Source organism: Siphateles boraxobius, unplaced genomic scaffold (genome assembly GCF_051911475.1).
Source record: "Siphateles boraxobius isolate OS27281-9 unplaced genomic scaffold, OSU_SipBor_1 25, whole genome shotgun sequence".
Taxonomy (NCBI): domain Eukaryota; kingdom Metazoa; phylum Chordata; class Actinopteri; order Cypriniformes; family Leuciscidae; genus Siphateles; species Siphateles boraxobius.
In genome coordinates, this window is record NW_027508866.1 from 28,027,211 (window position 1) to 28,051,936 (window position 24,726).

Below are 24,726 nucleotides of genomic sequence, written 5' to 3' on the forward strand. Positions count from 1 at the left end.
ATATGTAGCGGGCCTCACTCTTCTACGCGAGGAGCAACTATAGAAACGCCACCACTAGCCTAGGCATGACTACGCCACCCTGTCTACCAGGGAAATATTAATCATATGGATTTAATATTTTACCCATAAGACACACAGGAACGTGATTGTCAGAGGGCCAGAGACGTGGATACTAAATATACAAAAAGTTTTATTTTAATACTCGCAACCATTTAAAAAAGACATTAAAAAAGAACTGGGTCATCAGCATTCACGCAAAAGAGACCAAGAGATAAAGGAGGCCGAGCCTTAACGGCAGATACACAAATTTCAGTGCGCACACCCCGTGTACAAGCATCAACACACACTGCAATCCAGTCCAGCACTCGGTGACGAGCCCACCACCGCACGTAAGGGTCTACTAGTTGTTGCGAGTATTAAAATAAAACTTTTTGTATATTTAGTATCCACGTCTCTGGCCTATGGGATCAAATTCCCGCCAAATGTATTGCGGCCACGTATCAAAATATAATAAGCGTGAATCAAAAAATAACAAGTATGAATAAAAACTTAAAAAACATATGTAGCGGGCCTCACTCTTCTACGCGAGGAGCAACTATAGAAACGCCACCACTAGCCTAGGCATGACTACGCCACCATGTCTACCAGGGAAATATTAATCATATGGATTTAATATTTTACCCATAAGACACACAGGAACGTGATTGTCAGGGGGCCAGAGACGTGGATACTAAATATACAAAAAGTTTTATTTTAATACTCGCAACCATTTAAAAAAGACATTAAAAAAGAACTGGGTCATCAGCATTCACGCAAAAGAGACCAAGAGATAAAGGAGGCCGAGGCTTAACGGCAGATACACAAATTTCAGTGCGCACACCCCGTGTACAAGCATCAACACACACTGCAATCCAGTCCAGCACTCGGTGACGAGCCCACCACCGCACGTAAGGGTCTACTAGTTGTTGCGAGTATTAAAATAAAACTTTTTGTATATTTAGTATCCACGTCTCTGGCCCTCCTTTGACAATCACGTTCCTGTGTGTCTTGTGGGTAAAAAATTAAATACATAGGATTAATATTTCCCTGGTAGACAGGATGGCGTAGTCATGCCTAGGCTAGTAGTGGCGTTTCTATGCTCTTCACGAAGAAGAGTGAGGCCCGCTACACATAAAAAAAAAATCACAAAACTTTAACTTGTGTTCATGCTTTCTTTAAAATTGTGTTTTCCTTGGTTTTATTACTCTGTACTTTGCGCTCTCTTTCATTTTCTGCTCAAAATTGTACCCTTGTGCTGTTTTTCTCTTCGCTCTTCTTTCCATGTTCTGCGCTTGCTCTTCCAAATGTTGCAGTTTGAGTTTCATGTAAATTAGGACGGGCTTAAGCGTCACCATTGGTCCACTAGTTCTAGATTGACAGCTCCATCTCTAGCCAATCAATCGAAGAGGGGAGTTGACGTCACTCCAATGCGACTCGCGCTACTGATGCTCACTCGTACAGGGGAAGACAAGTTTATTTTAAACTTTACAAGGACTTTTAAGCAGTAAACATTACTACATTTTAATGCGCACACTGGTAATTGGTGTTAAACAATACTTGGCTCATGATGTTAATATGCTAAGGCAGCTCTAAAACATCATGCAGTTTTGAAAGACTACATTTCTTTGCAAAAATTAAGTTAAAAACGGCCATTTTACCCGTCTGAAGAATTTAGGACTTTGGCCTTTCAACGCTACACAAAGCCTACCTTTATATATATATATATATATATATATATATATATATATATATATATATATATATATATATATATACATATTATTTATATCCATTACAGACAAGGCATACAGTGCAAAAAGTACAAGACAAATACAAAGGCATTTGTGGTACAGTTCAGAGTATGTAAAACAAAGAACAACAACAACTAAAATTTAAAATAAACATGTAGCCTTTGTAAAAGGAAAAAAAACGCACAGCCTACCTGGTGATCAGTTACAGTTAAATACGCTATACTCAAATATTTTCTTAATTGTTGTTGTTAAGCGATCATATAGCCTAGGTAGCCTGGTAAATTAATTCTAGACTAGATGTACCATTTGAAAAAAGATTAATGAAAATGATAGTGTACAGAGGAGATTACAGAAACCAGGTGGATTTGATATGCAGTGAATTATTATAGTCATTGTGTTCATTTACATAGCTACATAATTGCATATTAGTTTAGGATTAATGTTTTAAATATAGCTTAAATTTTTAATACAGCAACATGAAAATTATTTAAAAGATCAGGGATAGGTAATGTCGTTTCTGGAGTGCCGCTGTCCTGCAGAGTTTAGTGTCAACTCCGATAAAAACCTAGCAGTATTAATAATCCTAAAGATGATGATAAGCTGGTTTCGGTGTGTTTGATTAGGGTTGGAGGAGCTAAACTCTGCACCCAGGAGGACCGACATTGCCCTTCCATGTCATAGATTAAATATGAAAGTAAAGCGGCCAGTAGGTGGTGGCAAGTTACTGTCTTTATGAGGGAGTCATTCATTCAAACTTCTCGTTCAAATCAGGAATTCTTTAATGAAACACTGTTGTGTGGCTCGCAGGAGATCGACACTCACAGTGCAAGGTCCAGAAGTAAGGCCAGGGCATTAAAGGTTGTATCAGTGATTTCAGCCCCAAAATAATCTTTCCTAACGATCCGCTAGCTGCCCGCCCCATAAGCATGCCGTCCAAAAACCGCGTCTCTGTAGGCAGCCTAGGCTCTGAGATCTGCACACAAAAACAAATGGGTACAACCACCACTCAAAATCAAAATAAACAGTGTTCCAACCAATCACTGACAGGGGCGGGTGTTGCTCCGATTTCGCGTCCAGCCGTGCACGAGCGCAAAACCTCACAACACCCGCCCCTGTCAGTGATTGGTTGGAACACTTTATTTTGGTTTTGAGTGGTGGTTGTACCCATTTGTTTTTGTGTGCAGATCTCAGAGCCTAGGCTGCCTACAGAGACGCGGTTTTTAGACGGCATGCTTATGGGGCGGGCAGCTAGCGGATCGTTAGGAAAGATTAGACATTTATTTTTGGGCCAGAAATCACTGATACAACCTTTAAAGGTGAATATGATGGATCATCAGACAGGCATAAGTTAACTGTGACAGGTCGTCGTCGTTAGGGTGACGAATTTAAAGGGTAACTAAACCCCTGGTCAAAGCCTGACTCCACCCACTGGCAATATTTGAAAAATGCTGGAAAAGTGGGCAGAGCCCAGCGGAGATAGAGGCGACGAACCGAGGGCGGGGCTGAGCGGGGGGGCGTGCACCTGAGACCCGCAGTGACAGCTGCTGTCAAACTAGCTAAAATGGAGTGACGCAAGTAGCTTTGCAACAGAGCGGTCATTTGAAGTCGAGAACTTTTCTCCCCCACCTTCACCTGAACTGGAGGAGGGTGAATTGTCTGTGGACACCAGCTCAAACTGTGGTCTTAACTCCCGCATCGCGATCGGCATCCGATTATTCTTATATTCAGTCATTGTGAGGTATTTTTTTCCAGGAACATATTATTACTATTACGTTCATTATATTTTGCTGCTATGTGAAAAAAATAATCAGCAAATCGCGCCGGCGCGTTTGTCGACACCAGAGGATTAATTAACTTTAGCCTAATAAGAAGGAACATAAATTGTGATTAAAAATATATGCTCACTCACATCATGACGCCGCTGCGGTGGTGGAGTTCATGCAGGAAGAGGTATGAAGAGCAGCGTTTGGCAGTGCGAGCTGTGGGGAGAAGCCCATTTCCACCTCCATTGCATTGGAGAAGCAATCCCACGTAAAATGCAGGTTGCACACTGGAGCGATATGCGAATAACTATATAAATGCTATGCTAACTATATGCTAATATATATCTATCCGTTTTCAATACTCGTAATTCCAACTCCTGACTCGCTACAGTAGTTTTGACGGAAACAGATGCATTTATACCAGGGGCTGCCAAGGGCGTGGTGAGCTCGCACCAAGGGCGTGGCAGAGTGACGTCAGAGAGTATTCTACGTCAGAGAGTACCCCTACTGCAGGAGCTTTCCGTTTAACCTGAAGAGGTTAGCAGTCAGACGTTTTTACACCATATATTTGAAAATTAAAACACTTTATACACAAATGTCAAAAAATGTACTCGAATCAATGAACAGCATTTATGAAGCTCCATTCTTACAGATAAGTAACTAAAAAAAGTTGTTTTAGTGTTTAGTTACTCTTTAACGATAACGGATCACCAGGTAGACGTAACAGGTCGAGTTGCAGGCACACATACAGTTTAACGGTGTCCTGCCACGGAAAGATTTTTGCCAGCTAAGCTGATGGTTATCTTCACCTGTAGCTACGAGAGAGCATGGCCGTTTCTCAAAACCAAGAATGCAAAGAACGGACTTGTGTTCTTGGGGAGAACGCTCTTGCTAGTTGTTCTTGGAAGAATGAACTTACAAGGTGACGAGCACACAGAACGCTGCTGACAGTTTGAGGCGATGTGTTCTTGCTGGTATTGCGCAATACCCCCGCACAGCTCCGTCTTCAGTACCCAAACATAACAAGAATTATTGATGATAACAGCCAGGTTCTTAGCATGACTGGCCGGTTGGCTCGCTAGCTACACCCCCGTGCGCTTATGGAGATTCTTCACTACCGAAAATGTTTGAGCATATTTTCGATTCGCCATAAATTTTCGTAAAAATGGCAATATTTGAAATCTACACAGTAGATTTCTCGCATCAAATGTTCTCAGAAGTGAATTTAGTGATGAAATAGCATACGAAATTGTAGAAAAACGACGTACTGTTGTTCTGCCTTTCTGCTCCCCGCACCTTCCTTGAATGCCGAAATGAATGCTGGGATATTTCTGCCGTCAAGTTCACACAAGTTACCAACCGATGCATCCTCGGTAAAATGGGCGTGTCAAGAACACTTCCGGGATTTTTAACCGTTCTTGCCAAAATGCAAACTTGTGTATTGAGACAGTACTTGGGCAGCGACTGATAACGTTTCACAAGTCCACAAGAACACAAGTACAGACAAGAACGCATATTGAGAAACGGCCCATCAGTAGCGCGAGTCGCATTGGAGTGACGTCAACTCCCCTCTTCGTTTGATTGGCTAGAGGATGAGCTGTCAATCTAGAACTAGTGGACCAATGGTGATGCTTAAGCCCGCCCTAATTTACATGAAACTCGAAATGCAAAATTTGGAAGAGCAAGCGCAGAACATGGAAAGAAGAGCGAAGAGAAAAACAGCACAAGCGTACAAAAAAATTAATTATTAGCATACAATGAAAGAGAGCGCTAGTACAGAGTAATAAAACCAAGGAAAACATAATTTTAAAGAAAGCATGAACACAAGTTTAAGTTTTGTAAAAAATATTTTTTAATGTGTTTAAAGTTTTTTTCATGCTTGTTATTTTTTGATTCACGCTTATTATATTTGATCCGTGGCCGCAATACATTTGGCGGGAAATTGATCCCATAGGCTACACTTACCCATTCTCTAGACCAAATTCTCACTAGAGCCTAAACCAATTTGTTGAATAAATCATTCTTTCTGCAAAACCTTAATTAAACAAGTTTAGGCAGTTAGACACCCATCTGCAAATCTCATGCACTCTTTTTGCAAAACTTTCTATCAGAGTTAGTAGGCTACTGGCTGCATATAAAGTCCTAATTGTTGGTGATTTTAATATATATGTAGATAATGAAAAAGATGCTTTGGGATTGGCCATTTTGAGTACAGCTTAAATGGTTTTGAAGCGATTGTTTGAATTTGCCAGAATAGTCAAGGGAGTTTAGTTTGAAAATTTGGATTTGTTTTATGTTGTGAGAAAATTGGTGAAGGTTTCAAAAAATGTGTCTAAGTAATTGTGAAAAACTGTAATCAAGGCTTATGAAAACAACTGAGAGAGATCACTGTGCGTGTCAGTTTCTGTGGATATAAGTTTTCCCCCTGAGCTTCTTAGATTCATTATCAGTTTGTAAAGCTTTTGAAATGGTAAATACTCGAGATAAACATGGCATTTGTTGGACGAGAAGGCCTGGCTCGCAGTCTCCGCTCTAATTCATCTCAAAGCTGTTCTATGGGGTTGAGGTCAGGACTCTGTTCAGCCAGTCCAGTTCCTCCACAACAAACTCCTCATCCATGCGTCTATGGATCTGATTTGTACACTGGAGCATCACAGCACCATGCTGGAACAGGAAAATCCACAAACCTTTCCCACAAAGTAGGGAGCATTAAATTGTCCAAAATGTCTTGGTATACTGAAGCATTAAGAGTTCCTTTCACTGGAACTAAGGGGCCGAGCCCAACTCCTGAAAAACAACCCCACACCATAATACCCCCTCCACCAACCTTTACGGTTGGCACAATGCAGTCAGGCAAGTACCGTTTTCCTGGCAAACACCAAACCCAGACTCGTCCATCGGATTTCCAGACAGAGAAGTGTTATCAGGCAAACGTGTCACAAATGAAGCACTTTTATGAGAACCCTGCAATATATATCTGTATATTATACCTGGATGCACCAATATGAAAATGTTGGCCTATACAAATAATTATTTATATTTGAAAGACGATAACCAATATATTGGTTGCTAAATCCAAATCTTTATATAATTTTTGAGAGCCTGATTACAAAAACAGAAGTCTCACCATTAAAAGCCATGGAGCCTAGGCTATCCTTTTCAAAGTGAATCCAATCATATTTCAAGCATTTCAAAACCATCATGTTGAACAGTGTGCATCTGAAGTCTCTCAGCTGAAGGAAATAATCCATTATTTATCGGCTTTAATATTTGGCCAAATGTTCTTATTGGGCCGATAACTAGAACAAAAAAAAGGGGCATATATCGGCCGATATGGATATGGTGACTGATATATCATGCATCCCTAATACCATATGCAAAAGTGAACCTGATCACAGAAGCTAACAGAATGCATTGATCACAAAAATAAAGGGTTTACTTTTTAATTTGAGCACATACTGAAGTGCAAAACTAAATCTGTTCAAGAATGTTCACACCTTCACACAAAATATCATTGTCCTCAAACCTAAATAAGATACACTGAAAGTAAAATCTTTTTAAAAAGACAGACGTTTTAATCAATCACAGAAATTGAGCCAATATGACACCTGACATGCTGCCAAAGCAAAACTTTTTGCATCAAACATGTCCTGCATGACTGGTCAGTGCACGTTTAGGAAACATTTATAGCTTTTCCAATGTCTAAAACACAAGTTCCTTTCAAATAAGTACATGTATAATATGTTCTTACTGCTATCCCCTATTATTTTGATAATGTATCAAAACATTCAGACAGAAAAAGATTACAATTTATTAACATCATTCTAAACCAGCCAAGATAGAAAATCTGTACAACCTTTGGCTGCTTCTGATGGTCTTCTAACAAGCTAAAGAGTTTAAAGGGATAGTTCACCCAAAAATGAAAATTCTGTCAGTATTTACACACCCTCATGTTGTTCCAACCCCGTAAGACCTTCATTCATCTTCGGAACACGAATTAAGATATTTTTGATGAAATCTGAGAGCTGGATCACTCCTCCATAGGCTTCAAAAGGATTAAAACTTGCCGGCCTCGAAAAGTTATTAAAGACATCGTTAAAATAGTCCAAGTGACTACAGTGGCTCAATCTTAAGTTTATCAAGCGACGAGAATACTTTTTGTGTGCAAAAACAAACAAAAATAACAACTTTATTTCAACTATACATTTCCTTCTCTGTTGGCCTCTAGTCAGTTAACTTAGTGTACTAGCGTATAGCTACGTCACACGTAGGCTCACTATTGGCCGACGCTGGTCATGTGGGTGATGCGTGTGACGTACAACAGAAGCTCTCCGCTTTTACACTAGTGAACTGACTCGAGGCCCACAGAGAAGGACATGAATAGTTGAAATAAAGTCGTTATTTTTGCACAAAAAGTATTCTCGTCGTTTGATAAACTTAAGATTGAGCCACTGTAGTCACTTGGACTATTTTAACGATGTCTGTAATAACTTTTCGGGGCCTGCAAGTTCAATCCCTCAAGAAGCCTATGGAGGAGTATGGAGGAGTGATCCAGCTCTCAGATTTCATCAAATATCTTAATTCGTGTTCCGAAGATAAACGAAGGTCTTACGGGGTTGGAACAACATGAGGGTGAGTAAATACTGACAATTTTCATTTTTGGGTGAACTAAACCTTTAACATGTAGGGAACTTAAGCGCAATGCGTGAACATTAGGACAAAATCAAAACATCAGTCTTCCACAGTCACTCTGACTATCAGATGTTTTATTTGATCCTGAGAGTTAAAGTGGAAGCATGTAGTCCTCCACTAGAAGCACAGCAGGCCTGTGGGCATCAGAACACCTCCAGGTCGTGTGTGTTGTAGACCACAGGGCTGTCCTCTTTTCCCAGTGCTGGCTCCTCCAGGGACCCCAGCGCCTCTGTATCGCTCGCAAAGGTTTCCCGCGAGACGTCGTCATCCTCCTGCAGATTGAGCGTGTTGATGGCTTGCTTCATCTTCTTTGCTACAATTTTCTTCCGTCGCTTCTTAGCAGCCTTTTTGCTGTTGTATTCTTTCTGGTTCTCCTCAAAAAAGATCTCCTGTGTGAAGGGAAAATGCAAACAAAACATTTCTGAGATTTGCATATAGAGAGAGAATTAAATGTGTACATAAATGCTAGTGTCAGATTCAGACAGCTGGCCTTGCAGGTCGACACATACAGCGGTTTCTAGCAGTCTCACACCGGGAGTTAAGCCAAAGCTGCCGAACGCCTGACTAAACACAAAACTGGGGAAATAATCTGGAAACACAAAGATACTGGTTCCAAACTGTTTTTCTTGTTTCCATATTATTCCCATCGGTGTAGGAACCCTGGCTGTAGCATCTCAGCAGCATGAAGTGCACATGAACTGATAATCTCTTCCTCTTTACTACTAGTTACAGCACCAAATAAACATGAGCAGCAGGAATGTTACTGAAATCCATAAATAATATTCGCGTGCATACAAGAAACTTTTCATGTGCACACGAAAAACATTTTACATTCTCACATGTTAAAATTTCATGTTTATGTATACTATCCCATAACAACCCATGTCATTTGTGTGTCACTGACATTTTACAATGAAGTAAACGAGAGTGTGTAACGGATGCTCATGAATTAATAAAGCACATCCTCTGTACCAGCTGTGAAACTGCAACATTGAATAGGCTGATGGTGCAATACAGCTGTGTGCCCTGGGCTGATAAAAAGTGCTCAAATTTTGGATTTTGTTAGAGCAGTTCGTCTAGTTAGTATAAGTTTGAATCTAGCTACTTATTCCTTTGTCATTTTTTAAAGCCTGAACATCCGCTTTACATAATGTGACGCTTTAAACTCCTTTATGTCTGTGACTCCGCTTGCAATAAGCACTGTTAGATTTGAATTAAGAAAAATCAGCATTTCTCTGCCACCTGTAAGGATACGTTAAATCCGACAAAGTGGTTTAATAAAGGGTGTTTGGATTTGTGTAATATGAATTTTTAGTACGTTTTACTGTACCAATATTTTTTTCATTGCCATTAAAGTTTTATATGGGATTTGAAGTGCTGGAAAAGTGTAAAGCACTTGAAAGTTGTTGAAAAGTGGTTTAATTTCACTCTCAAAAGGTTATACAAACCCTGAATTGAATAATGTAAAAAAAAATCACTATTTCTGCCACAATACCATGGTTACAGTTCGGATTACTACATTACATCCATGGTGAATGCTGCTGAATTGCGGATTGAATAGCCTTCTATAACTCGTTTCTGCTGGTGTCCACGTCAGTGTGGTTTGTTTGATGACTTGACTTCAGAATGGCTCTCCGCTCTAAAGAAAATATTCCTGCTCCGCTTGCTCCGACACCACTAAACCTCAAGCCTACAAGCTCACGCTGACTGTGGTTCTGAGACCAGGGGTGATAGTAGAAAAAAATCCTGAGCCTGAACTTTTTTCCCTGGGACAGATGCGTAAGGGCGAGTTTATCCTACGCTAATTTCTGACACAAAGACCAGGGGTGATAGTAGAAAAAAATCCTGAGCCTGAACTTTTTTCCCTGGGACAGATGCGTAAGGGCGAGTTTATCCTACGCTAATTTCTGACACAAAGTGATGAGCGATTGTTCTTCTAGTCTTCTTATATTGTTGTCATATATTTTCGTCATTATTTTTTGAGAATGCAAGACACACACAAACACATGCCTATCTTCATAATTCTTGACTTCTAAAGTTTTTTGAATTCGACCCAAATCCTAAATTTCACTTGCACTGCACTGCAATGTATTTTTTTCATGATTAATATTGCATTGCAAAATAATGTGTGCTGGTCAACTAGTCTAAAATTAAGAAACCCCTAGAAAACAGAATTTTTTTTTGTAAATTTAAGATAGTTCTATATCCAAATATGATAGCCTACTTGATAAAAAGAAAAGAAAAAAGGGGCTTTTATTTGTGTCGTGCTGTCTTTGCATTTGAACATTGCACATTGTAAACAGGACACGCATTAGCTGAATAAACGTTAGCCAATACAGACATACTTATAGAAAATAGTTGACAATGAATAGACAGGAGTCCTGTCACAGGACCAATAAATAGCAAAACCAGAGCTGTTCGGCTTTGAGCAAAACGAATCACTTATTCTAAAAAGAATATCAAGTAGCCTATTATGCTAGAAGAATCTGACATAGGGCTGTGTTAATAGTAAAACGTCCGTCATTTAACGAATTTTGAAAACACGGGATGGATAATAAAAAATGCTTTCTGGCATTTTGACAGGAAAAAAAACACAACCAAGAACAAAACAGTTCGTCAATTTCATTTTACAATTATCATCTCTCTCTGTGCGCGCGGCCTGTGTTTGTGAGAGCGAGAGCTCGCGCAGCACTGATACAACGGTTTCTTATCCACAAGTAACGCGCTAGTTTTCAAAAATTATTATGTAACATAATGAGGTACTTTAGTTATTATAACACAATAACGTAACACATGCAGGCTACGTTTCTCTACACTGAGAATGAATAAATAAACGCCTGTTTGCAGACTCGCGCTTATCAGTAAATTAATCCACAAATTACAGCACTTTCATAATCAGTAAGCCATAGCGATTTTAGTTTTATTTAGATTTATTGTTCATCAATACTTAAGCTTTTTATAATGGCTGTATGATGTCTTCATCTTATCTGAGTGACATGAATGACGGAGTATTTTAAGATAACCCATGCGATTGCGATCACTCCGTGTGATAATAGAATCCAGATTAAGTTAACTCAATACAATACTTCAACTTTCCACATCCACCCCAGACCGTTTACCTTCAGGAGTCAGAAGTACCGTGACTACTGTAGCCTAGGCCTACTGTCCTCGCTCATGAACTCAATCAGAGGCGGCCGCAGGAGTGGAAGCGGGATCGAGCGGACTTCTTTATTGCTGTCGATTTTCAGTCTCTTTTTAATGATAGGCCTTACGCATCTTTGGGGAATGAACCCAGCGCTATGATTGGTCGAACTCCGCTTCTTTTGCGGTTGCTTTTTTTTTTTTTTTTCAGACACGTCTGTAACGTTACGCCGGTACTCCGGCGTGGCGCCGGAGCGCTATCAGGCCTGTGAGACTGCTGGCCAGGTGCAGCTGTTGAGTTGATGAAAACACAGCGGCTTTATATTTGTCCAGCCTAACACTTGAGTGATGACTGACCTTCACCTGCCCGAAAGAGATGCTGGGTGTGTTCTTCAGCAAGTTCAGATACACTCCACCAGGTGTCCGTCTCCTACTGCCATCCTGCAGGAAATAAAACAAAACAGTGATATTCATCAAATATCATTTTGATTAAATTCAACAGGATCAACATGTTTGAAAATGGCAAGAAAAAGTACATAAACCCCTTGAAATTAACTGGTTTTCTGCAGTAATTTGCCATAAAATGTGATCGAATCCACAAGTCACAACAATAGACAAAGACAATGTGCTTAAGCTGATAACACACAAACAAATCTAATTTTGGTTTTTTACTTTGTCTCTATAGAACACATTAAACATTTACAAAGCTGGAGGAAAAAGTAAGTGAACCCTTGGAGTTGACAAACCTCCTTCGGTAGCGGTGACTTCAGGTAGCTCTGGATCAGACCGCGTTCAGGAGGAATGTGTGACCATTCCTCTTTTCGAAACTGCTTCAGCTCAGACACGTTTGTAGGATGTCTGGTGTGAACATCTCTCTCAAGGTCATTCCACAGCATCTCTATGAGGTTAAGCTCTGGGCTCAGACTGGGCACTCCAAAGGAGCATTTTCTTTTTCTGAAGCCAGTCTGTGGTGGATTTACTTCGATGTTTATGTCCTGCTACATCACCCCACTTCTACTAAGCTTCAGCTGGCGGACAGCCACCCTAAAACTATCCTCTTAGGATATTTTGGTAAACTTGGGAATTAATTTCCCCCTTGATGATGGCAAGTTAAGCAGGCCCAAATCATGATGTTCCCTCCACCATACTTCACCGCTGGGATGATGTTTTGCTGCTGGTGAGCGGTGGCCTTTCTGCACCATACTGAGTGCAGCTATCTTTCTAAACGATTCAACTTTTGTTTTGTCAGTCCATAAAACATTTTCCCAGTAGCATTGTGGTTTGCCATGGTGCTCTTTGGCAAACTTCAGGCGAGCAGCGGCTTACTCCGTGTGATCTGCCATGGACACACGGCCCATTCAAAGACTTGTGTCTGGTGGACTCATGAACATGGGTGTTTGCCAGGTCCAGTGACGTCATCAAGCCTTTAGCTGTTACTCGTGGGTTCTTCTTTAACTCACTGAGGATTCTGCATTGTGCCTTAGGATCATTGGCTGGGTGCCCACTTGTAGGAGAAGAACTAAACAGTCTCCATTTAAACAATTTTTCAAAATGTCTACTGATGGATGCCTAAACACTTTAGGATTGCTTTGTATCCCTTTCCAACCTAATGGAGATTAACTACTCTTGATCGTATGTCTTCAGAGAGATCATTTTTGCGAGGCATGGTTCACATCAGTTGATCCTTCTTACCAACAAATCTTGAGATGTTTGAGTTTCTTTTATCAAAGTAGCGGATTAAAAAAATACATAGGCTATTTAATGTTATCCAAGTTATATTTCATCTGCAATAACAATGTGGACTTTCATAAAGATCAGTTTGGCCATTAACTTTTAAATGCATTATTATGCATGAACATGAGGAGAGTCTCTGCAGATCAACGTGCTTCTGCATTTCTCTCCGATACGGTAGGGGATTAAATGGAGGACTTTAACAGTGACAAGATAATTGACAGGCCAGTGACAGAGCAATCGTTAAAGACGTAATTGTATGATGTGATAGTATGTCCCAAAGCGTGTCTACTCTTCTGCTACACTCAAAAGTATATAGTTTTCCTTCAGAAAAAGAATACATATTTTTATGGCGTAGTACAAGTAGGTGCATTGGGACACAGGCAGCAATATTTTTTTCTCCAGCACTGTGAATGTTTAATGGGTGTTCAATAGAGACACGAGAAATTAGAATTGTTTGTGTGTTATCAGCTTAAGCACAGTGGGCCACATTTATCAATCTAACGTACAAACGAGCGCAGAAATCATCTAAGGACAGGGTTCACATGTGATTCATGAAATGATCAGACGTTGATAAATTTCATGTCTGAAAACAATCATCATTTGAATATCACGCCACTAAAACTTCACGGTTTAGATCCTCGTCCCTAGAGTTTACGACACGGAGAAACGAAACCCGGCCAAGAACAGCAAGTAATCTCATGAAAGAGAAAATAATACTTAAAATAATAAAAAACACCATGTAATTGCAAACAATTATATTAATGTATATTAAATACTGGTAAATAAAATTAAAGATGTACAAACATTATAAATAGGGATGCACCGATACCAATCTTTCCAGAATTAATCTGATTCTTCATTTTTGGCACATGCAGATACAGAGTACAGATACCAATGTTTTCACTGCATTTGTAATTTTTAAATGTATTAGGTAGAGAAACCAAAAGAATATGTATCATACAAGTTGGCTTAATTTGTTCAGAAAATATATATTTCCTTCAGTTATTTTTTTTAATGCTCAATTAAGCCTACTAAAATGTATTTTACGAGTTTCTGTTAATTTTACTGTTCGTTCTATTGCCCTATCATACTTTAGCCTTTATTTATCAGCACAGCACATATGTTGAGCAGCTCCAGCAGAGCTCAGTGCTGAGGACTGGGCCAGTGGTACAAATACATACTAGTGTAATAATCAATTATTCCAATTTTGATACTACAGCAAACCTACTAGCTTAATGTGAATTTAAAACATTATGGACAAGTAAAGAGTCAGTAATAAAATTAGAACAAATTGGAAACGATAGCACAAATGCATACAGTAGAATAAATGAAAGAGACTAAATGAAATCAACATGGATCTAAGTCTAACAGTATTTAGGCAAGAAATACTACAGAAATGAAAGTAATCAAATATGAAATAATGCTGGATAGTCTTCATTTTAAAAATTACATCCAGATTAGTGCTTACAATTAAAGTTATTCAGTCAAGAGCAGCGAGTGATTTTCTCTTTGTCTTTTGTTCTTTAACATGATAGATGAAAAGATGAAACACTTTAGAGGGACTATGTGTAGTTTAGGCATTTTATTATCTAAAATCAATATTTTTATTCATAAATATGTCCTCAATGGTGTACAAATACCTCTGCCAATTATCTGACTTATCCTCGTAAACGAAGAATTTATTAACTTTATATACATGTGACAGGTAGGTCCACGGAGGCTTCCATGTCGTTCCGCCATCTTGAAAAACTATAATAGCAGAGAGGGTCAAAAAGTACTAGGCCAACGTGTTTCCACAACGCGTTTTCGTTCAGAGCCAGCTGAAAGCAGGTATCTGAAAGCAGCAGAAACGGAGGAGCAGAGCGGTGTGAGGCACTTGTCACGGCCCCGGCAAGTTTAAAAGGCTGCATTGCACTGTTATTATTCATACTGTAACATTCGTTTGTTCGTTGTGTCAAGTTACAGTTTGTTTAAAATAAACCTGTTCACCCAAAGGAAAACTCGACAAAGTGCTATTAGAAGATATCCTGTCATAGCTTTTTGGTACATAACAGCTACCGTAGATGCAACACGCATTTGAAAAAGCGAGACGCTGGAGAGCACAATTCGTTTGAATGCAAAATACAATTTCATCGCTAGATGGGAGAAATTCCTACACAATGTCCCTTTGAGAGCTTATGCACAGATCATCCAATATACTAGCTATGTTTCCATCACCCAATTAAGATAATTTTGAGCCCCAAAAAATTGAGTATCAGTTTAACCATTATACACCATTTCGAACACTAGATTAAAATTCCCAGACTTCTATCCCCGGTTTCACGGTCACGGCTTAAGCTTGTCCCAGGCTATATACATGTGTGAGCCGTTTTAACTGAAAGCATATCTTAAAATATGACTCCATGCCAGTTTTGTCTCATGATGCACACAAGTAATGTTTTTTTTCTAAGGCATATTTATAAAAGCTATTCAATGCTCTAATTGAATTAAGGCCTAATCCTGGTTTAATCTAAGCCCTGTCTGTGAAACCGGGAGTTAGTCAACAAAAGCCGGATAGTTTGATTAAATATGATGAAAACTAAACAGAACATTGACACAGGACTAACACCAAATAAAAAAAATTTGCGTGACAGTTTTGTACATACCACAGTGTATAGACCTCCATTTTGTTCAATTGTTGCAGTCTCTGACAGAAGCTCGATGGCTTTCTTTTTTCCGATAACTCTCACCACACGCTCTATTAGATCCTTCTTTGGTTCCATGAGTCTTTAACAGAGAGCAAACAAAAGCATGGCTCTTTAAAAAGTTTACAGTAAAGGTATATGAAGATAATGCCAAGTGTCGAGGTGTCCATGAGCAAGACACCTAACCCAAGCTGCTCCCGACGAGCTGGAAGGCGCCTTGCATGGCTGACACCGCCGTCGGTGTATGAATGGGTGAATGTGAGGCAACATGTAAAGCGCTTTGGTGGCCATTGGGTCTGTGAAAGCGCTATATAAATGCAGTCCATTTACCAAGATAATGCCCAGGAACCATCTTAAAATATTGTAAAAAATTATAAAAACCATTTATGAAAAAAAAAATTTTTTGATTTATGTAAATACACATTTATATAAAATTTAGTTTGGCATCACCTGATTCACAAAATTTGTGAAACTGAATTTACACAAATGACTCCTGTTTAGGGCTGGGTATTGACACAAATTTCACGATTCAAATTTTGATTCGCAAGCTTGTAATTCGATTAATTGGAGTATGTATCAGGAACCATACATTTAAAAATCTCTCAAGAAAACAAACTAACGCTGATAGACGCCTGCTTTCAAACGCTCCCATGTGTATTTCAGTACCAACTATGACATCACTACATGTTTTCTGACCTGTGTGTGATTTCATCAATCACTTTCTCGTCAAGGTCATCCTCCACGATCTCATATCGCCCCTTGATGTCCATCTCAGCCCGTGGGCCCAGCCTCTCTTTGGCCGAACGCTTTCTCTTCAGACACTCGTCTTTCTGTTTTCCTCCTGTCTGCATGTACCCCTCCAGCTCCTCATCCAACATGCTCTTCAATCCCTCCTCCTCTCCATGCTCCTTCATCATCTTGCGGGCCAGGATGTAGTTATAGGTCTCACTCTGGCGACTGCTCATGCTGACGCCCGCCTCCATGCCCAGGATGCCCAGCTCCGCAGCGACCGCCTCCTGGCTCTGCTCCTGCACCACCGAGCCCCAGATGTTGTTGACCCTGCGAGTGGTGCTGGGCTGGGCCGGAGCCAGGAGACTCGAACACTTGAGCCGCTTCTGCCTCCAGCGGACGGCCTCGTCCTCCGAGTCGGAGTCGCTGGAGCCGGTGTTCTTGCAGGCTCGGTACCCCGTGACGGAGGCGGCGCTCAAAGACGGTCCTCTGCTCTGAAAAGATGAGACCTAAATATAGTCGACATCAAAAAGGCATGAAAAATTGATTAAATGGTGTCAGTAGATTGTTAGCTGACTGCATAATGAGAGGCTGCATTATATCAGCTTACATTGGATTCAGAAGCAAAGCAATTTTGATTATAAAGACTAACATTTTCCTTTAGAACAACATGCACGGAGTAATCGATCACAATAAGACTAGGAAGAAGTGCATTACGGACATGCATAAGACATGCATTACGGACGTGACTGGGTCCATTTTGAATGGGTTATCATCTTAAGCCGCGTTTCCACCGCAGGAACTTTCCCCAGATACTAGGAACTTTGGGGTGGTACTCGGTGCGTTTACACCGCAGGAACCAGGGTCTAAATGAAGTTCCGGGTAAAAATTTCCCCCCCAGAAAGTCCCTGCTGGCGAGGTAGTACTTTTTCAGCGTTCAGGAACGTTCGTGGTGGGACTTGTGCGCTGAACATGCTGATTGGTTGAGCTCACGACACATTTGATTCGTTGACTCCACGCAGCATTTTATTTTAGCCGCCATTAAAAAAAAAAAAAAATCTCACTTCCTGGCTTCGTGCAGTAAAGTTGTCTGGAAATTAATATGGAGTTTACAAAAAAAATACGACCAGAGCAAAACGCACTCTAAACTCAAAACAAACTCGCAGACTGGGAGGAGCAGTCGCACGCAGTTCAACGTCACCAGACTAATCTTAAGAGTACTTTAGTCAACGGTGTAAACGCAGTAAGCAACCGGTCTGGGGCAAAAAAAGTTCCTATGAAAAAAGTTCCTGTGACAAATAGTTCCTGGTAATTGCGATGGAAACGCGGCTTTATATAACACCGGCTCATAGCCATTCAAGGGTTGAACATAAGCAGCAGTTTACATCTGAAAGGTGTTTAGGATTTGATGATATATATATATATATATATATATATATATATAAAACATTAATACGAGTTATCAATACATTGATACCTGGATTTAGACCTATATTGTTTTTAAAGCATTCACAAGAAAATTTGCTTTGTATTTCCCCAACGTTGAAATCAGGCTCATATAAGTGTCAGGAAACAGGATTCCTGGCTGCATGTCAATATCCATGGATCACTGGATATTTGGTAAGTTGTAAGGAACACTATATCGAGTCCAGCCTTTAGTTTAAACTGATAATCGTTTGTTTTACTGGTGTTTTCGCAGTTTCCACTATGAACTCCAGTCACTCAGCAGCTCTTCTGCCACTCAGTCCGGCTGAGGGAGTGTGTTCCCGCAGTGACGTCAATGCATTCCCTCTGCCAAAAGTTTTAGATGCAATGATTTTTCAGTATGAAGTATGAAAAATCAATGCAAGAGAAAGTATGAAACAAGATTACCCAGCATTTAAAATTAACCTAAGTTAACATTTTCAAGCGTAAAAGTCCATACAAGAAGCCTTCACACTAGCAGTCTATCACAGGGGTTACCAAACACATCCCTGGAGCCCCAACACACATTCTGCAGGTCCCCTCGGTCAAATACACGGATTCAGGGCAGCAGCTCATTTGTAGAGACTCGAGGATCGTGGTTGGAAACCCCTGGTCTAGCAAACTATTGAAGTGCGAATGCTTCAAACGTGACTTAACATCTGCAAAGCTGGAAACGGGTGAGGGGAAGAACAGAACTACCTAAAACTGGCCTAGACAGGTTCATTTGACTGCACAACAGTGTTAGTGTCTTTGATACATTAACGGACACTCGAAGCTGATGTTTAAACGGCTAACTTACAGATAACTTACATCACTGATTACCACAAAAATCTCAACATACAGTCAATCAGTCGGTATGAACACACAACAAGAGCGTGTTGTACAGAATGAACAGGCTTCACCTGCACTCGCTCCTCTGTAGCATCCCGCATATCCGACTCGTGATCAGACTCCAGCTCTCCATCCTCGAGATCCGCCATACTGGCTCTGTCACCCGCCATTTCTCTCGACCGGAAGTAACGAGCATAGAGGTAACGAGCCCTTTACTGTAAGCGTCATCGACGACGTGCGCTCTCATTGGCGCATTTTCCTGTGGGACGTTCTTCTGGTGATATATTGGCGGTCTATAAAGAAGGTGCATTTCCGCCACCTACTGGACCAGAGTGTGAAACACACAGCGCTCACAGTTTGTTTTTTACAATCATTTCTCAATTCTTAGGTACATTTTTTAAAACTCTTCACACACTGAGCCTGACAGCAGTCTATGTGGGCTAAACTGTAGATAATGTATCATAGAAGTTTTGCTGTGGATTATGTCAGTTATGGGTACTAACGGACTACTTTGTATTAATTTTTTTTTAAAAATTTTTTTTATTGCAGAATGTACAGAACAAGACAGGGAACAAACAACACTGTAAGACACTTCAATTTAGGTAAATACAGAGTTTGGATTTGAGAAAAAAAAAAAAAAGGGGGGGGGGGGGGGAGGAGCAAGGGTAAAGACAAGCACATAGCCGGTATACATGAAATGAATGAAAATACTAAAAAAGTAAATATTTTGATAAAGACAGTTTCAGACTTTCTATTACGTTTTTTGAAGTATTTGAAGCTCTGAAACATTTGAGTAAAATCGCATAGAAATATATTAAAGGAGGGCTTACATTTTTTCAATTTACAAGTATGGATATGATATTTACCCATCAATAAAACAAAATTTACAACATCAATGAAGGGTAAGTTTAAATCACACTTAAAAAAGAGCACATCTTGTAGGGCTATAGGAGGAATTGTCTCCATTTTTACTGACAGCCAGCTATGTATATCAAACCAAAATTTTGAAGTAATCTGACAATAAAAGAATAGGTGATCGAGTGTTTCAGGACCAGAAGAACAAAAGCCACAAGGTTCCACCTCGAAATGAAATCGTTTCTGCATAAAATCATTTACTGGGTAAACCTGAAACATAATTTTGTAATGAGTCTCCTTGACCTTCGGAGCAACTGGGTATGCCATATAGCAGGTAAAAGCTTTATCCTTCACTGAGGTTTCAACATCTCCCAAAAAATAGCACTGATAATCCCCAGTGATAATACGTTTGAGTTCTTTGTAAATAAGTTTGTTATTACACTTACTGTCTAAGAGGTCTACATTACATATTTTTAAAGAGGGAAGGGATACTACAGGTCTATATAAAGGATCAAAAAACTACTTTGGATTATTCTTAGCAATCCAATGTGTATAGCATTGCATACCTTATCATAACCATTAATTGTAATTCTAACTCTTTATTTATTAATGAAATCATAATGAGACAAGAAATATCCATTATCATCTAATAAATCATGAATAAAAATAATGCCTTTACTATACCAATCAGTTTTAAACAGAGATTTCCTATTAATAACTATAGCCCTATTGTTCCATAGAGTGGAGTTGTGAGGGGAGAAATTATGGGTAAATATCATTTTCCAAAAAAGCAATACTTGTTTATGAAAATTTGATAACTTCAGAGGAATTTTACAGAGATCAAGATCACATCTCAACACAAATTCAAGGCCGCCAATATTATTAAAAATGTGATTGGGAATATGGTACCATATTGAATGTGACTTTGCTAAACACTCTTTCAGCCACTTTATTCTGAAAGTACCAAGAAGAGATTCAAAATCAATGGCTCTCAAACCTCCATGTTCATACTCTTTAACCATGTGGAATTTACATAGATAATGTGTTTTATTTCTCCATATAAATTTAAATAAAATTGAGTTCACTGATTTAACTACTTTTGGGGCAGTATACAAAGCATGCGATAAATAGATAAGTTTAGACATTCCCTCAATTTTAGTCAAGAGGATTCTACCCAATAAGGATAGGTCTCGAGATAACCAGTGATTTAGGGATTTCTTCATATTTTCTATCTTAGAATTAAAATTTGAATGTTCTCTATTAACAACATTTTTGGTAATCATAACCCCAACCCCCATTAACCTCCTTTTTCACTGGAATGCCCTCTATATATTCTAAATCACAATTATGAATAGCCATTAATTCACACTTTTTAAAGTTTAGGGTCAGACCTGATGCCTTTGAAAAAATATCAAGTTGATCAATAACTAATGGAAGCGCCTCTTTATTTTTAAGAAATAAAAGGGTGTCGTCTGCAAATTGGCTTATAGTAAAGGTTCTACCGAGAATGTCTATGTCATATGTCAGAATGTCATTGTCCTCCATTTTTTTTTATAGATAAAGACATCAATTCGCCTGCAAGATTAAAAAGTAATGGTGAAATAGGACATCCCTGACGGATTCCTCGTTTAATTTGAATTCTGGGTGATGAACCTAAGTTAAGGGAAACGCTACTGAAAATATCATTATAGAACATGGAGATCACTCTAAAAAACATAGGACCAAAGCCAAACATTTCTAGTGATTTAAACAGAAAAGGGTGTTCAAGGGTATCAAATGCCTTGAAGAAGTCTAGAAATAGAAGTAAACTTGTCTGAGGAATTAAATAATTATAATCAAGCATATCATGGACTAATCTAATATGACTGTGAATACTTCTCCCTTTGATAAAAGCCGATTGTGTTTCACTGATAATTTCACCGATGCCTTTTTTAAGTCTATTTGCAAAAACATGAGAAAGCAATTTGAAATCATTACACAAAAGAGTTATTGGTCTCCAATTGTCTATAAATAATTTATCCTTGTTATACTTTGGAACTAGAATAATTAAGCCATGCTTCATTGATGATGACAATTCACCTTTACCTATACATGTTTTTAGTGCTTCAAAAACTAAGATTCTTATTTCGGGCCAAAAATGTTTATATAGTTCTACTGTGATGCCATCAATACCTGGGGACTTTCCATTAGACATTTGTTTAATTGCAATGTCCAATTCTGAAATCTCAATGTCAGCTTCCATCATATTTCTAAAATAAGAGTCTATTATAGGAACTTTATCTTTTAAGTATGAAAAGAAAAAATCACAATCTCTTTTTGTAAATTTTGATTTATATAAATCATTATAGAAGGAATAGATGTAATCATCAATAGCTGTTTTCTCTTCACTTATACAGTTATTAATGCTTAGTTTATTAATGGTTTTTAAAGCTTGCTTATGTTTTTCTAAATTAAAGAAATATGAAGAATTTTTTCCCCCTCCTCTATCCACCTGGCTCTTGAGCGTATGAATGCTCCTTTAGCCTTTTCAGTATAAAAAGCATCCAGCTCTAAATGAAGAGAGTGAAGTTCTTTCTGCTCTCTCTCGCTAAGAATATCTTTATTACCAAAATAATTTAGTCTTGATAAAATTGTTATTTGCCTTGATTTTCTAAAATTTACAATTTATTTCCCTTCTTTAATTGCCAATTTTTTAATGTTAAATTTAACCCATTCCCATTTTCCAATTGAAGTTAATTCAGGCATAGTTTTAACATTGTTAATCATTAACAAAACAGATTTACAAAATGATTCACACTTTAACAGACTGTTGTTAAACTTCCAATGAGTTTTGGTAAATGGAGAACTGCCATTGCTCCTAAGAGAAAGTGAAATAGCACTGTGATCTGTTAAAACTGAAGGAGAAATATCACAGTCAAATGAGGAAGAAAGAAGATTACTAGTTATCAACCAAAAATCCAATCTAGAACGCTGAATGCGCCCTGAAAAAGACCCCCATGTAAATTGTTTTTTAAGTGGGTTCCTTACACGCCAAACATCAATGAGATCAAGAAACTGGGATATGTTATAGATTAGGGGGTTATAAGAAAAAGTGTTAAAAGGAGTGGGATACCTATCCTGCCATTCATCTGGAACAGCGTTAAAATCCCCTCCAATAATAATTTTCTCCGTAAAATATGTGTTCTTCCAGTCATCAATTCTTGTAGCCATATTCTGAAAAAACAACTTATTTGCGGCCTTGTTAGTGTAACCATAGAAGTTGATCAAGATGTAATTACATTCATTTACCTCAAGAACCACCATAATCCAGTGACCCTCGTTATCGCCTAAACTTGCAATCATTTTACTGTCCATTCCTTTAAACAAAAAGGCGACCCCTGCTGAGTGGGAAGTTCCATGAGAAAAAAAAAACTCTCCACCCCATTGTGACTTCCAAAATCTCACATCTACATCAGTTGAATGAGTCTCTTGAAGAAAGAAACAATTGACTTTTACTTGCTCCTTACAAAAAAGAAAAAGTGCCTTACGTTTAACATTATACCTAATACCTCGAACATTGTATTAATGATGCATGATATCTGTGTATGTGAATGTATGTCGGTGGTGAGAAGTGAATGTAATAAAACACTCATGTAAAGCGCTTTGTGACTAGCTAACGTTACTGGTACATGTCGGTGAAAGGCGCTAGCAGCTATATGAATAACGTTACAGATCTTCTTCTTCTATTACAGAATGTCTTATCAATATATATAGACAGTCTCCTAGCGCCTGCATTGACCAGGTACCACAGAAAGCCGTCGCTTGTAGGTTTAGCATTACAATCTTGTCCCTATCGGCATCCAGCTGAGTCCTGGGAGAACAACCCAAAAGCATGGCCCAGGCTCGAGTATCCAGACATATACAATTACCTCATCAAATCCCCTCGTATGAAAACCATTTGTACGTACCATGTGTCCTACACGTGCAGTCATGTTTAAATACCCATAAAGCATCGATTACATTAACTATGTAATCGATTTTTTATTCATTAAAAACAACTGTTCATTCAAAAGCACTGTGTTACAAAGTGGCTGTTATGAGCTCAGTCTGTTAGTGGCACAGCTTGTACAATGTCAGTGAGGGACACAGTTTTTTCAAAAAAGCCAAAAAAAGGCTAACTGGATAAATGTATAGTTTTTAGGCATGATTCTCGGCGCTTGTTTATCTTCCGCTTTCGTTTTGCTTAATGGCGGGCGCTTGTTTGTTTTACCCAAGCGGCAACCTCCCTGTCTCCCTCTTAAAACCAACACGGAAGTGAATTAAACTGCAATTCATCGACTGGCCGCTTGAGGCTGACTGCAAAAGTGAGCCAAATCTGTATCTCCCCCATGTTAAAATGCCCAACTTTACAGCCGAAAAAATTATGTTTACAGCCTGGTGCCTTAAGTTGTTTTGGTCTATACAGCTAATTTTGCCCTTCATGACAACTGTGAGGGGGGTGAATTTTTTTATAACTCATCCGTTTAAATTATATTAAGCATTAAATTCCTGCATAATCAAGGGCGTGGCCACTTGAGTGACAGGTGGATTGCCGCTGCTGTTATTACTAGCCGTTTGTCTGCTCTCTGTTAGCCATGATGTCACCTCAGCTGATTCCAGCTGCTGAACTTGTCATCTCTGCCGTGTTTGTACTCTTTTCGGGATTATTTCATACAGTTTATTACACGCCGCCCTTATACCTTCGCCCACGCCGTTGGATTCCGTCGTTGTCGAGTATCGAGAGAACAACCAGCGCTGTTCTTCAGTTGTTTTCCTCTGTGAACATGCACTCATGGATGTCTGACAATATCGTTGCTTTTTGGAGTTCAGATTTAAAAACGTCTAAGGTATAGAGGCCACACTCGTTCTGCTGTAACTTACCGTTGATCTTACGGAGCAGATAGACTATGTTATAATATGCTTTTAGTGTTCAATAAAAAGTAACGTTACCGTCAGATTAAATCCTGCAGGTGTCAGTGCTTTCTTTTCGTCCCTTAAATGAGCGCGGATTTCTAGTGCATTACT

The 24,726-nt window shown here is 39.1% G+C and overlaps 1 protein-coding gene across 1 annotated transcript; it reads right to left on the reverse strand.

The window, feature by feature from the left end:
* Positions 1-7,105: 7,105 nt before the first annotated feature.
* On the reverse strand, positions 7,106-19,068 carry phax (phosphorylated adaptor for RNA export). Its single transcript, XM_077243435.1, has 6 exons — positions 18,900-19,068; positions 16,501-17,042; positions 15,766-15,886; positions 11,744-11,827; positions 8,015-8,634; positions 7,106-7,675 (listed from the first exon to the last, which is right to left on the reverse strand). Exons 1-5 carry the CDS (start codon positions 18,996-18,998, stop codon positions 8,389-8,391), a joined length of 1,092 nt encoding a protein of 363 aa, XP_077099550.1. The 5' UTR covers positions 18,999-19,068; the 3' UTR covers positions 7,106-7,675; positions 8,015-8,388.
* Positions 19,069-24,726: the final 5,658 nt, after the last annotated feature.

What these genes read in the sequence shown, in the direction of transcription:
- phax (XM_077243435.1), bottom strand. Translation starts at nt 18,998, where the DNA reads ATGGCGGGTGACAGAGCCAGTATGGCGGATCTCGAGGATGGAGAGCTG. An exon ending in CTACAGAGGAGCGAGTGCAG is followed by an intron (nt 17,043 to 18,899) that starts GTGAAGCCTGTT and finishes GACTATATTTAG; the next exon opens with GTCTCATCTTTTCAGAGCAG. An exon ending in ATGGAGGTCTATACACTGTG is followed by an intron (nt 11,828 to 15,765) that starts GTATGTACAAAA and finishes TATTTCCTGCAG; the next exon opens with GATGGCAGTAGGAGACGGAC.